This window comes from Molossus molossus, unplaced genomic scaffold (genome assembly GCF_014108415.1).
Source record: "Molossus molossus isolate mMolMol1 unplaced genomic scaffold, mMolMol1.p scaffold_m16_p_22, whole genome shotgun sequence".
NCBI classification, from domain to species: Eukaryota; Metazoa; Chordata; class Mammalia; order Chiroptera; family Molossidae; genus Molossus; species Molossus molossus.
This window is the reverse complement of record NW_023425358.1, coordinates 19,657,713-19,671,274: the sequence shown is the minus strand read 5'-3', so window position 1 is coordinate 19,671,274 and position 13,562 is coordinate 19,657,713. Positions and strand designations below refer to the sequence as shown.

General features: G+C 43.5%; 1 protein-coding gene across 3 annotated transcripts in view; it reads left to right on the top strand.

Moving 5' to 3' along the window:
* The first annotated feature begins 5,306 nt into the window (after positions 1 to 5,306).
* DEPDC5 (DEP domain containing 5, GATOR1 subcomplex subunit) overlaps positions 5,307 to 13,562 on the top strand; it is a 111,527-nt gene continuing 103,271 nt past the window's right edge. For all 3 annotated transcript variants that reach the window (XM_036276559.1, XM_036276558.1, XM_036276557.1), the window contains exons 1-6: positions 5,307 to 5,335; positions 6,182 to 6,299; positions 8,261 to 8,348; positions 8,987 to 9,033; positions 10,827 to 10,912; positions 12,194 to 12,277. In XM_036276559.1, the coding sequence (XP_036132452.1) occupies positions 6,242 to 6,299; positions 8,261 to 8,348; positions 8,987 to 9,033; positions 10,827 to 10,912; positions 12,194 to 12,277 (363 nt within the window). In that variant the 5' untranslated portion in view covers positions 5,307 to 5,335; positions 6,182 to 6,241. The remainder of the gene's footprint in view (positions 5,336 to 6,181; positions 6,300 to 8,260; positions 8,349 to 8,986; positions 9,034 to 10,826; positions 10,913 to 12,193; positions 12,278 to 13,562) is intronic.

Below are 13,562 nucleotides of genomic sequence, written 5' to 3'. Positions count from 1 at the left end.
CCTTACTTCCTCATCCGGGGCCGGAGACAGCCATGTGGGCTCGCCCAAGTCCCGCCCCCACACGGTGCGCGCGCACTCCTATGGGAGGCTCTTCCAGCATGGGGCTTCCCGCCCTCGGCTAACCGCAGGCCCTTTCTGTTCCGCCCCTGAGGCCCAACTCTTAAAGCGGAACACATCGTTTTACCCTGCTCCTGCTGAGCCTCTGGGGCCCCTGCCTGTCTCTATTGCCGACACCCTGGTCCAGACCACGGTTTTTTTGGCTTCGACGCTGCAACTTAAGGGGCTCCTGCCTTCTACTCTGGCAGCACAAGAGATCTTTAAAACTGGAACTAGTGTTTTAGGTCATGTCACTCCCTTCAAATCACATTGACAGCTAAATCTAAATAGCACCTCTCTGCCTCCTGTCCTTTAAGGCAAGGCGTCTTGTTTTCATTTATTCATAGCTTTAACATCAGCTAAAATTGCCCCATTTCATTTCCTGATTGACTCTTTATGGTCTGTCCCATCTCACCCCTGTGTGTTTTGTTCGTCATTCTCGGCTCAGCACCTATCGGTGTCCTGCATAAGTAGACACTGAATAGACATTTGAAGGAAGATTTGGAGGTTTGGGGAGACTTTAATTCTCCCTTTTCTGATCAAGATATCTTTTTTTTAAGGACGTTTATAAAGCTCGGGGCAGTGAAATAAGAAAGGGCTGGGGAAGTGAGCCTAGGCTAGTCTGCTTTGGCTCACTAAGAAGTCAGAGAAAACGGTGCGTTGGGGACAGGTTTAGGGTTTTGGGGAGGAACTGCTGCTGCTCATTGCTGCCTTGGTTGCCAGCCTGTGGGGCCCCTTAGAGTTTAGGAGAAGCATACCTATGGGGGAAGAAGGTGTGTGGGGGTAGGTGGGTGGACGGAAATGCCTGTGCTCCTGGGAAGGAGAATGTGCCCCTTGATCAAGATATCCGTTGAGCCAGCCAACATGTGGACTATTTGGGCGGAGATAATGGTTTTCCCTGCTTTAGTTAGGCATGGAGATGTACAAATACCCAAATGCCAAGACAGGTTAGTAAGCCAGGACAAGCAGAATAGGGAAACAGACAGATAGCTGAATGGCCAAACAGTTTCAGCCATCTAGTAAATCACAAAACCCTATCTTCTATAATGAAGGACACTTAAGAGTAAATGGTTATCACTTTTCCCCAACCAGAGGGTAAATAGCTTAAATCACCCTATTCAGGGAGATAGAGTGGAAATCCCATTACTGCCATTTGCCAGCCACATCCAAGTACAGATGAAGTCAAAGGGAATAAATCTCAACTTGGCACAACAGCATAAAACTGATAGTCTACTGAGATTCTCCCCTTAACCTCCCCTAAATTCACAGCCTTTAAAACTCTTCAAAACAAGGTCCTAGCAAGTGCCTTTCCCTTCCTACCCCACCCCCCGCCCTGCCACTGGCACACATCTCCTAACTCTAAGGGAATCTAGGAGACTTGCAACCAGGGAGCAATGGGCAGTGGCAGCTGGTCCTGTCCCTGGCAAATCCCCTGAACTTGTCCCCAAGGCCCTGTTTACTCTGACTTTTAGTGAGCCAAAGCAGCTCAGCCTGGGTCCATCCCCCCACCTAGTCTCTCTCCTGTTGCTTTTTCTATCCTAGGTCCTTCCTTGTTTCACTGTCCCCGGCTTTATTTTATTTATTTATTTTTTATTTTTCCTTTACTGACTTTTAGAGAGAGAGGAAAGGAGAGGGAGAGAGAGATAGAAACATCGATGAGAGAGAACATCGATTGGCCGCCTCATGCATGCCCTCCACTGGGGATTGGGCCCACAACCTGGGCATGTGTCCTGACCAGGAATGGAACCGGTGACCTCTTGGTGCATGGGTCGATGCTCAGCCACTGAGCCACACCTGCCGGACTGTCCCTGGCTTTAATAAACATCCTTGGAAATTCACCTGGACTTGTATTGTGAAACCTTTCCTGCACAAAGTCAAGAACTCACACACTACCAGCTGGCCCTAGGCAGACCTGCTCAGGACCAGGTTCCCTTTCATTAACAATGCCAACCCTGCCCTGGCCGGTTTGTCTCAGTGGTTAGAGCTTCGGTCTGTGGTCCAGAGAGACCGAGATTTGGTTCCCGCTAGGGGCACATACCTCGGTTGCAGTTTGTCCCTGGCCCTGGTTGGGTCATGCAGGTGGCAACCACTCAAAGTGTCCCTTTCACGTCAATGCTTCTCTCTCTCTTTCTCCCTCCCACTGTATCTGAACAAAATATGGAAAAATGTCCTCGGGTGAGGATTAAATAATAATAATAATAGTAACTAGTGAGCATTAATAAATTACTGTTATAAAAAAACAACAACAGCCCTGGCCAGTTTGGCTCAGTGGTTAGAGCGTCGGCCTGCGGTCCGGAGAGACCCGGGTTCAGTTCCCGCTAAGGGCATGTACCTCGGTTGCAGTTTGTCCCCAGCCCTGGTTGGTTGTGCGGGTGGCGACCACTCAATGTGTCCCTTTCACATCGATGTTTCTCTCTCTCTCTGTTCCTCTCTCTCCCTCCCACTCTACCTGAACAAAAAATGGAAAAATGTCCTCAGGTGAGGATGATAAAAAACAAACAAACATACAAAGAACAACAACAACAACAATGCCAACCCTATTGTTTACAGCCTGTGAGTCCATACATAGTCTTTCTCTACATATGTACGGTTAGTTCATTTATAGGCTACTACAGATGCGGTTGGGATGAATTAACTAGAAATTCACATTAAAACATTTCTACATTTACAAAATATGCTTCCTCAAATACTTCCTCAGGCAACTATTTATCTATACAAGGAGATCTGAGAAACCCAGTATTAATAGTAGGGTTGTCCTTCTGCCTCAGGCTCTAACATCATTGCACAGCACCATTATTGATCTTGTCTTTATTTAAATGTGATTGTTTTATTCATCATGGATTTTTGTATTAATTTTTATTTGAAAATATTGCATTAAAAATATTATTTATTGCCCAGCTGGTGTGGCTTCGTGGATTGAGTGTCATCCCATGCACTGAGAGGTCCTGGTTCGATTCCCCACCAGGGCATATGCCCAGGTTGCAAGTGGGCATGCAGGAGGCAGCTAATCGATGTATCTATCATATCGATGTTTATATCTCTCTCTCCCTTGCTCTCTCTTTAAAATATCAATAAAAACATACACATTTAAAAAATATATTATATATCTTGCTCACTGAGTTTTTTGATACATCCTGTTGGTGGTTGTAGCACAATGGTTGTAGAACCAAGGCAGTTGGATTCCCAGTCTGGGAGCTCCAACCTCTCCTTAACTTGACCAGCTTTAGACAAGTTTTTATTTTATTTTTTAAATTTTTATTTATTTATTTATTTATTTATTTTCCTCACCTGAGGACATTTTTTCCCCAGTATTTTGTTCAGATAGAGTGGGAGGGAGAGAGAGAGAAACATCGACATGAAAGGGACACATTGAGTAGTTGCCACCCGCACGACCCAACCAGGGCCGGGGACAAACTGCAACCGAGGTACGTCCCCTTAATGGGAACCGAACCCGAGTCTCTCTGGTCCATGGGATGATGCTCTAACCGCTGAGCCAAACCGGCCAGGGCTTTAGACAAGTTTTTAAAAATCTCAAAACTTGTTAAGGTATTTCACAAGTTTTTGCCAAATTAAAAAGTGGGATATTTGCATTTCTAAGATATGATATCAACTATGGACAGCTCTCAGGAGAAGCAATCAAACTCCTCTGAGGAGCAGCAAGAAGAATCCCAATAAGCTGCCTCTGGGGTGGAAGGGCTTACCATTAGCCACTGATGCTAAGGATGGAAACAGCCTGGGGGATCTGGGTGTGTCCCTGAATTGGCAACATTAAAAAGTATTTTACATGTAACATTTTGTCCCTGAAAATTTTGCAACTGTTGCAGTGCACTTGATTATATGTTTCCCTTAAATATAAAAAGTTACAATGATTTATTTAACTTCTGAATCCTAAAGTAAAAGCATGGATGCTTAAGAAAGTTCTTACTAGCCCTGGTCAGTTTGGCTCAGCGGTTGAGCGTCAGCCTGCAGACTAGAGAGTTCCAGGTTCGGTTCCTGCTAGGGGCACGTACCACCAAAAAAACATAAGAAAGCTCTTACTTGTCTTGCTACCTCTGGGTTGGAAGGGCTTACCATTAGCCACTGATGCTAAGGATGGAAACAGCCTGGGGGATCTGGGTGTGTCCCTGAATTGGCAACATAAAAAGTGTTTTACTGCAACATTTTGTCCCTGAAAAATTTTGCAACTGTTGTAGTGCACTTGATTATATGTTTCCCTTAAATATAAAAAATTACAAATATTTATTTAACTTTTGAATCCTAAAGTAAAAGCATGGATGCTTAAGAAATCTCTTACTTGTCTTGCCACTCCCAAGTCTCCTATTGGTATGCAATGCCTTTTTCTTTCAAGCATTCAGAATTTTTCCAAAAACCATAGACAATCAGATGGAGATGGCATCTTCTCAGGAGCCTTTGGCCAGTTTCAGGTACAACCCACACAGATTTTATTTTCTCTTTGGGGAGAGAAAATATCTCTACCTATAGGGGCTTAGGCTGAGCCCTTGGGTGTGACATGAAGAGGCTGGTTAAATGTTTAGCCTTTGGAGTTAAGTTGGAGTCGATTGGGTGAGGATCTGTCCTTGCTTCCTTCGGAGGAGTTTTGTGTCCCCAGCATGTTTCCTCGTGTATGAAACATGATAGTATTTGCCACCTAATAGGGATGTGACGATTACATAAGGAGTCTGTGAAAGCTATGGTAGCTATTATTAATAACCAGACCAACACGAACGTCATTTGGGGTTTGGAAGGATTTGAAAAGCCCCTCAAACATGGATATTTTCCAGCAGGGGTGATCGCACTAAGTCGCACGTGCTCAGCCCTTTGCATTTTACAAAAATTCTCCCAGAAATTATTTTGTGCCTCTCAGCAGCTAGCCGTGGTGAGGCCAGCAAGGGTGTATAACATTCCCTTTATAGATCCGGGAGACTCTCCAGAGTTTACCTTGTAGGGAGACCACTAAGTTGGAAACGAAGAGCTCTGGCTCGGATTTGTTTACGAACGTCTAGAAGGTAAATTATTTCCTCTACGGTGCTTAAGGTCTTATGGCCAGCATGCGTGAGACGCAGGGGGAAGCTGGAGCTGCAGGCCGCGCGCGCAGCCCCGCCCCCGGCGTAAGCCCCGGATGAGGAAGTCGTGCGGACACCGAGAGGAGGCGGAGGCCGGGCCAGAGAGGCCCGGGGCTGGTGGGCGGGAAGGGGGCTGATCCCCGGGGCGGAGCCACCGGAGCGGCGCGGGTTCTCAGGTGAGCGCTCCTTGGCTGGGGCTGGCCGTTCGGCGCTTGGAGCTCGGGCACGAAAGCTGCACAGGCTGTCGGGGCGTAGGCAGGGCGTCCCGAGGAGGTGCGGGGGACTGACGAGGGTCCGGTCCGTGGGGCCCCGGCCTGAAGGGGGAAGGGGCTCTGGAGCCGCTGGTGAGTGGAGCTGCCAGTCGGGGCCCGGGTTTGGGGAACAAGAGACAGCGAGCCCAGGCTCTAGTTCGAGTTCTGGCCCCACCCCCAACCCGCTGTGTGACCTTAGACAAGACTCTTTACCTCTCTGAACCTCAGTGGTCTCAGCTGTGAAATGATTGTCTGTGGGGATGATCCACTGAGAGTTTGTGTATATGGAGGTTCAGGAACTGAAACCTTGCCTTCCTCCCATTTATTTACCCAAGGCATTGACGGTGAAACAGAAACTGTGGTTATGCCTCTCATTCTCTGAGTGATTTTGGCCAAGTTCCTTGAACTAGCCCATGCTTTCTTCATTTACGGAATGAGTGTGCTTACCATTTAAGACCTCTTTATTATTTGTGTGTTAATTGGTTTAGATAGAGGCAAGGTAATGAATGTCCCATTCCTAGAAGTTTTCCCTTCAGAAGTGTGATAGAGAGATCTTCATGGACGTTGGGCTAGAGCGTAGCCTGAATTCCCCTTAGTTCCCAGATTCTCTGGTTCTATTTGTTCTGTATCCCTCCTTGCACTTGAAGGAGTGATTTCATTCAAGGGTTGGTGCCACCTCTTAGCTGAGCAACAGCAGTATTTTCACAAGCTAAACTCAAAGAGCAGTTGCAAGGAAAAGTCTGACAGTCTTTTTGTTTGTTTCCATGGCAGAGAGGCAAGATGACTTCTCTCCCCCAAGCTTGGAACAGCTGAAGGAAACAATAGTACAAGATGAGAACAACAAAGGTCTACAAACTGGTCATCCACAAGAAGGGCTTTGGGGGCAGTGGTCAGTATTGATTGGTCTTTGGGAGTTGTGTAAGTTGGCTGAGGTTCTGCCTTGAAAATTACACACTGGCTTATGTGACAGGCAACTTGTCTGAATGAAGCAGCAAGTATAATACAGTAGTGGGAGGGCAGTAAGAGCAGAGAGTGCAGGCCTTTCCTAAAAGCATTGCACTCTGCCTTTTAAGGAACACTGTGGATATTGCCAGTTTACTACCCATAATTTGTTTCTGTTTTTTTTGTTAATCCTCACCCAAGGGTATATATTTTTTTCTTTTTTATCCTCACCTGAGGACATTTTGTTTGCATTTATCTTCAGATAGAGCAGGAGGGAGAGCAGGGGGAAGAGAGAGAGAGAAACATTGATGTGAGAAAGACACATCAAGTGGTTGCCACCCACATGACCCTAACGGGGCTGGGGACAAACTGCAACCGAGATACGTGCCCTTAGCGGAACCGAAACCCAGGACTCTCTGGTCCATGGGCTGGTGCTCTCACTCTCCCTTTTTCTCTCTCTAAAAATCAATTAAAAAAAATATTAATTGTGCCCTGGCCAGTTTGGTTTAGCGGTTAGAGCGTCGGCCCACAGACCAGAGTCCCGGGTTCCGTTCCCGCTAAGGGCATGTACCTCGGTTGCAGTTTGTCCCCCGTCCTGGTTGGGGTTGTGTGGGTGGCAACCAGTCAGTGTGTCTCTCTCACGTTGATGTTTCTCTCTCTTTCTCTCTCTCTCTCCCCCCCTCCTGCTCTATCTGAAGATAAATGCAAAAGAAAAAATATATTAATTGCATACTTGTGCCAAACATACAGGTTATGAATATGGCAAGGTCCCTTGTCCCTAAGGGGCATTCAGCTTAATGAGATAGGCATGCAAAAAGGAAATGATAAAATGAAGCAGAATGGAATACATGCTCAGGGAGTTTAATTCAGACTATGAAAGTTAGGGGAAGACTTCACAGAGGATTTGGCATAAAACTAAATGGAAACAACATACCAAATAAGCCCTGACCATTGTGGCTCAGTTGGTTGAGCATTGTCCTGTGCACTGAAAGGTCTCCAGTTCCATTCCCTGTCCAGGCACATGCCTAGGTTTCAGGCTCATTCCACCCAGTTGGGATGTGTTTGGGAGGCAGCTGATTGATGTTTCTCTCTCACATTGATGTTTCTCTCTCTCCCTTCCTCTCTCTAAAATCAATTAAAAAAAATATATAAAAAATATATAATCTTGGATTAACCCAGTGCTTTGCTTTCCCAGGCTGAATTGTTTTAATATGTTTTTATTGATTTTTTTTTTAGAGCAAGGAAGGGAGAGAGAAGCATTGATGAGAAACATCAATCAGCTGCCTCTTGCACGCCCCCTACTGGGAATTGAGCCCGTAACTCCGTAACTGGGCATCGTTCCCTGATGGGAAATTGGACCTGGACCTCTCAGTTCATGGGATGACGCTCAATCTACTGAGCCACGGGCTCCCAGGCTGAATTTTTATTGGGTCTGATTATATTTGAAATCTAGATATACTTATTTGTCATGATTTTGGCATAATTAAAGGCCATCTATGTCTTTCCCAAAAAATCAAAAGAGAAAAAAAAAATCATTCCATCTTTATGGTTCTGAGTATATTGTATTTGAAAGAGCATTTTATTTGGCTTGATTTTTATGATGTATGAGAGGTGGTGGGCTTTAGGTAGAAGGAGCTCTGGGCATGTCAGTCATCAGTGCTGCCTGTGCTATTACTAGCTGTCTGCCCTTAACTTATTCTATGTAATTTCTTCATTTCTGCTAGATCCAAAGATTTATTGTGAGGGTCACATTAAGACAGTATTTTTGCATAATTTTGGATAAGTATAAGGGATTGTCCTGTAATACCAACCTGATGAGGTTGTGAGGACCCAATGTGAGAATATACACCATGACCTGTCACCTAAGTGAGTGTGTTTTCTGCTTGGGATTACTGAATTGTCTTTCAGATGATGAGCTGGTCGTGAACCCCAAAGTGTTTCCTCACATCAAGCTTGGAGACATTGTTGAGATCGCTCACCCCAACGATGAATACAGGTGAGTGTCTGACTGGGATCAAGGAAGCTAATTGGGTGGCTGTTTCCAGATGATATTTTGTTTAAGGGGCTTGAAGGGCGAGACAGCACTTTGCCTTTGGATAAAAATGCTCCTGCCTTCTAGGATTCAGTAAACCAACAATCCTACAAAAAGTGGTACATTTTGTTCTCTTTTTAAAGCCGAGTTGACAACTCTGAAAATTTTTTTTTTTTTTTTTATCCTCACCTGAGGACATTTTTTCATTTTTTGTTCAGGTAGAGTGGGAGGGAGAGAGAGGAACAGAGAGAGAGAGAGAAACATCGATGTGAAAGGAGGGCCGGGGACAAACTGCAACCGAGGTACGCGCCCTTAGCGGGAACCGAACCCGGGTCTCTCGGGACAGCAGGCCGACGCTCTAACTGCTGAGCCAAACCAGCCAGGGCGAAAAATTCTTTTTTTTTTTTTTTTTTATAAATAGTTTTTTTCCATTTCCTTGAGTACAGGTGCAGAGTTTCTTTGTTTCTAAGAGAACTTTCTCCCATTATGCTTACTGCTGCAAGTTACAATATGTCCAGAGTGGTCTGTCTGCCTTTGTGGGGAGGGAGGGGAGGCATGTGAAGAAAGTTAGTCATCCCATTTTTTATTGCTTTTTTTTTCAGCCCTCTGCTTTTGCAGGTCAAGTCACTTAAGGAAGATTTACAGAAAGGTAAGAAAGAATTCCTTTTTTTTCCCTAAGATTTTTTACACTTTACTGTCCCAGAAACTGCAAGAAACCTCTTTATAATCTCAGGGAATGAGGGCACAGTACTTCTCTCCTAAACAAATTGTGTTCCCTCTTTAAAAATGGTCCCCTATCAAAATGCCAATGAATCTCACTTGTTAACATCTGGCACTATCCTAATTTAGTGTCAGGAAGAAAATTAATCGGAAGAGGTGAAGCTTTACACTTAATTCCAAAATACTTGTTGGCAAAGCATGCTTTCTTAAATATTATGTTTTTGCACACAATATTTAAGTACCTACTCTGGGTGAGGCAGAGAAAGAAACATCCTGATGGTTACCTATAAAGTGTGTAAGGCACTGTACTGTCCCGTGAGCTTTTTGTAATATCTCTTTATCCTCCCACCTATTCTCTCTTTCTGTTTTTTGAGATCTCTTGGTTTATTCAGATTATTTAATGTACAATGATGGAACTGTGACCCAAAATGTATAGAGTTAAAGCCTTCAACTGCAGCTGAGAGGAGAGGGCAGGCATGGTACACCTGGGGATGTCAGAGAGTCAGGAATGATGGGCTGACTCTTACCCCTGGGCTGAGGATAGGGGGAGTGGCCTGAGGAGCAGGGTCCTGGTAGCCTATGGCCATGGGAAGGGGCTTGGACCTCCCTCTGGCCTAGGTCAGGAGCCCAGAAGTGCCCCATGATTGAGGGGGCAACAGCTCAGGAAGGGGCCAGAGGCTAGTGCCATGAGAGCACCATTTCTGGGGTGGGGCGTGGGGAGAGAAGCCAGGAGGGGCCACCTACCCCAGTGGTGGGAGCTGGACCCGAGTCAGGTGCAGGGCCTGAGAGCCCAGGCTGGTGGGCTCAGGAGGACTGAAGAAGGTTCCCACCAACTCTTGAGTGGGTGAGGAAACAGCCTCCGCCGATAAACTGGCTTGCCTGAAGTCAGTAGGTGAAGGAGCCACAACCTAGACTCTGCTTACTCATTCTGGATCCAGACCCTTTCTTTTTTTTAATGACTATACCATGCTGATCTAGAAACCAAGATATTAGCAAATAAGGTAATGCCCTAATTAGTACTTAAAAGACATTTAAAAAAAAACCAGGGCGGGCAGCGGGGGGAGGAGGCGGGGATGGAAAAGGAAAGAAAAAAAACTTTCTAATTTGCTTTGAAGGATTTTGAGTCAACTGCTTTTTTATATTTCAACTTGATGGGAAAGCATTCTATAAAACCCAAATCCTAAGATTTAAGATTTCTCTAAAACCCAAATCCTAGGAGTGTCCATCTCCTATCACCTGTGTGTTTCTTATTTCTATCTGAACTACCATCACTACTTAATTCCAAATAAGAAAGGATCTCTTCCTCTTCTGAATTTTCACAGCTCTTTGAAGTTTTTTATGTTGCTTCTTAAATTATTTTCTCCTTCTCTGTGCACGCTCGCTCGCTCTCTCTCATTTTTTAATTGCTTGGGCTCAGGTCTTACTTTACCTGCTTGTGTCACCTGAAAAGCAGAGAATTCTATATTTTAAGCTCCTGAGAGGCAGAGAATGTGCCTTGTCCCTGGCAAAGGGTCAGTTGTGTTGCTTGTTGAATGTCTGAGTATTTATAAGTCTTTTTTTCTTTATTTTTATTGTTAACACTATTATAGATGCCCCCACTTCCCCCCACTTTTGCCCCCTCCACCTACCCCCGCCCCCACCCAATGTCTGGGTACTTATAGATTAATATATATTTACCTGCTTTTTTCCATAATGTATTATTAGATTTCTTCTTTGTTTCAGAAACTATCAGTGTGGACCAGACCGTGACCCAAGTGTTTCGTCTAAGACCTTATCAAGATGTCTATGTGAATGTAGTAGACCCTAAGGTATATCTTTGTTCTGTACTTGAATATCTTTTGGAGATGATTATCACCTTTCCTCAAGATTAGGTCTCTAAGGAAACAATGAGTTATTTAAGTATAGTGTTAAACTATTAAATATGTGGTTCTATGTAGGTAACTTAGATTATAGATAGTATGTAAGGTGCATTTAGAATGCCCTCCTCCCCTTTTTTTGCCCTTCTTTTTATAAGGATGCAGTCTTTTTTTTTTAACTTTATGTATGTATGTATTTATTCTTTGCTTCTCCCTTTTTATTTATTTATTTGTTAATCCTCACCTGAGGATATTTTTCCAATGATATTTTAGATAGAATGGAAGAGAAGAAGGGAGGGAAGGTGAGAGAGAGAGAGAGAAAGAGAAGGATAATGTGAGAGAGACACATCGACCAGTTGCCTCCTGCTTGACCCCAACCGAGGCCAGGGATTGAACCTGCAACCCAGGTACATGTCCTTGACCAGGAGTCAAACCCGAGACCCTTTGGTTCACAGGCCGACGCTCTTAACAGCTGAGCCAAACTGGCCAGGGCTTCCTCCACACTTTTAAAAGATTTTGTATACGTATGTATGTGTGTATGTGTGTGTGTTTGTGAAGCTAAAGGTAAAATTTCCTATTAAAATACTAAAATTTCTTTATGTATTCTCACACTTTCCTTCTAGAAATGATGCTACAATAGGTAAAAATTATTATCTAGAAGATATTATCATTGACATTATCTAGAGAAATAAAGCATGAAGCTCAATGTTATGTTTGTGTGTCAGAATTAAGACTAAAACAAGGCAGATTCCGAAGACTGTCATAGGGGTGTTCGGAGTCAGACGCCAGCCGCTAATGAACAGCTCTTATTTGGGGGAAAAAAAAAAAAGACTAAAATACAACAAACACAAAACAGTGTACCGATGATGTGTTGTGGAATTGTGCACCTGAAACCTGTATAATTTTGTTAACCACTGTCACCCCAATATATTTAATAAAAAGGAAAAACAACAACAACAAAAAAACCCAAAAAGACTAAAACACTGAATTAGTATTCTGGTACTCTTTGAACTTAACTATGATACAGCTGCTGTAGCATCTGTTATAGACCTATCACCTGTTCTCAGAAGCCTTTTATGGCAGGATAAAATTTATTTGTCAGAGTTCTGCTATTGAATGGTCTTCCAATAGTTCTTTTTTGCCAAAAGCTTTCGCCATGTGAATGGGCATTATCTTATGACTATGAAGTGTGGCAGAGTAATGCAGAGAAGTATATTTGATTATCTCTTTTAGGATGTGACCCTTGATCTAGTAGAATTAACCTTTAAGGATCAGTATATTGGCCGTGGGGATATGTGGCGACTAAAGAAAAGTTTGGTAAGATGATTTTTTTTAAGTCTGGCTTTTTTTGTTATATTAATAATCCATGTTCTCATAGAGATTAGCAGATCTAGTAAGGGAGAAGAATTTACAATAATTTCAGATTGCAGCGTCATAAACGATTATTATGAACACTTCATGTATCTTCTTCCATTCTCTTTTCTTCATTTTTTTTTGTTGTTTGTTTGTTTTTTTGTCTTTTTTTAATTCTCACCTGAGGATATATTTATTGTTTTTGGGACAGGAAGGGGGAGAGAAAAGAGAAAGAGAAACATTGATGTGATAAATTGGTTGCCTCTTGTCAGCTCCCCAACCGGGAACTACTGAACCTGAAACCTAGGTATGTGCTCTGACCAGGAATCGAACCCATGACCTTCTGGGGCATGGGACGATGCTCCAATGAACTGAGCCATACCAGCCAGAGCTCTTTTCATTGTGTACGTGTGTGTTTTTTAGTCTTTGTTTTGCTTGTTTATTGTCAGAGATTCTTACTCTGCATTTTTTTTTTTTTTATCCTCACCCGAGGATATTTTTCCATTTTTTTGTACAGATAGAGTGGGAGGGAGAGAGAGGAAGGGAGAGAGAGAGAGAAACATCGATGTGAAAGGGACACATCGAGTGGCTGCCACCCGCACAACCAACCAGGGCCGGGGACAAACTGCAACCGAAGTACATGCCCTTAGCGGGAACTGAACCTGGGTCTCTCCGGACCGCAGGCTGATGCTCTAACCACTGAGCCAAACTGGCCAGGGCTTACTCTGCATTTTTGAGTGGGAAATTACAATATTATTTTACATTTGAATGAGACTCTACTTTTAAGATTTTCACTTGATTTCATTTGCACCTCACATGTCCTCCTTGTGGACAGGTATTTATTTCCCCTAATTTATAGATGTGAAAACTGAGATTGAGAAATTAAGTGATTGGCCAAGACTAGAAAGTTAGTAAGCAGTTAACACTGAGCTCACACTAAGCAGTCAGTCCAGATCTTGCTGCTTCCAGGTTAGACTGCTTTTGCTGTACCCTCCTCCCATTTTTCTTATTTTATTTTTAATTAACATTTTCCACTATAAATAATGAGTTAATCAAAATTGTGAGGTGGTGATAAAAAATTTTTCTTATTGGATTTTTTAAGTATTATGAAACAACAAATTATAGGTAGAACTTCTATATAGTGTATATTTTCAGGAAAAAAGAATCTTTGCTCATTTTTAATGGTAGAAGAAGTGCTCTATTTTCTAAAATGAGAACTAAATATTCTCCATTTAAATAAGTATGTAAA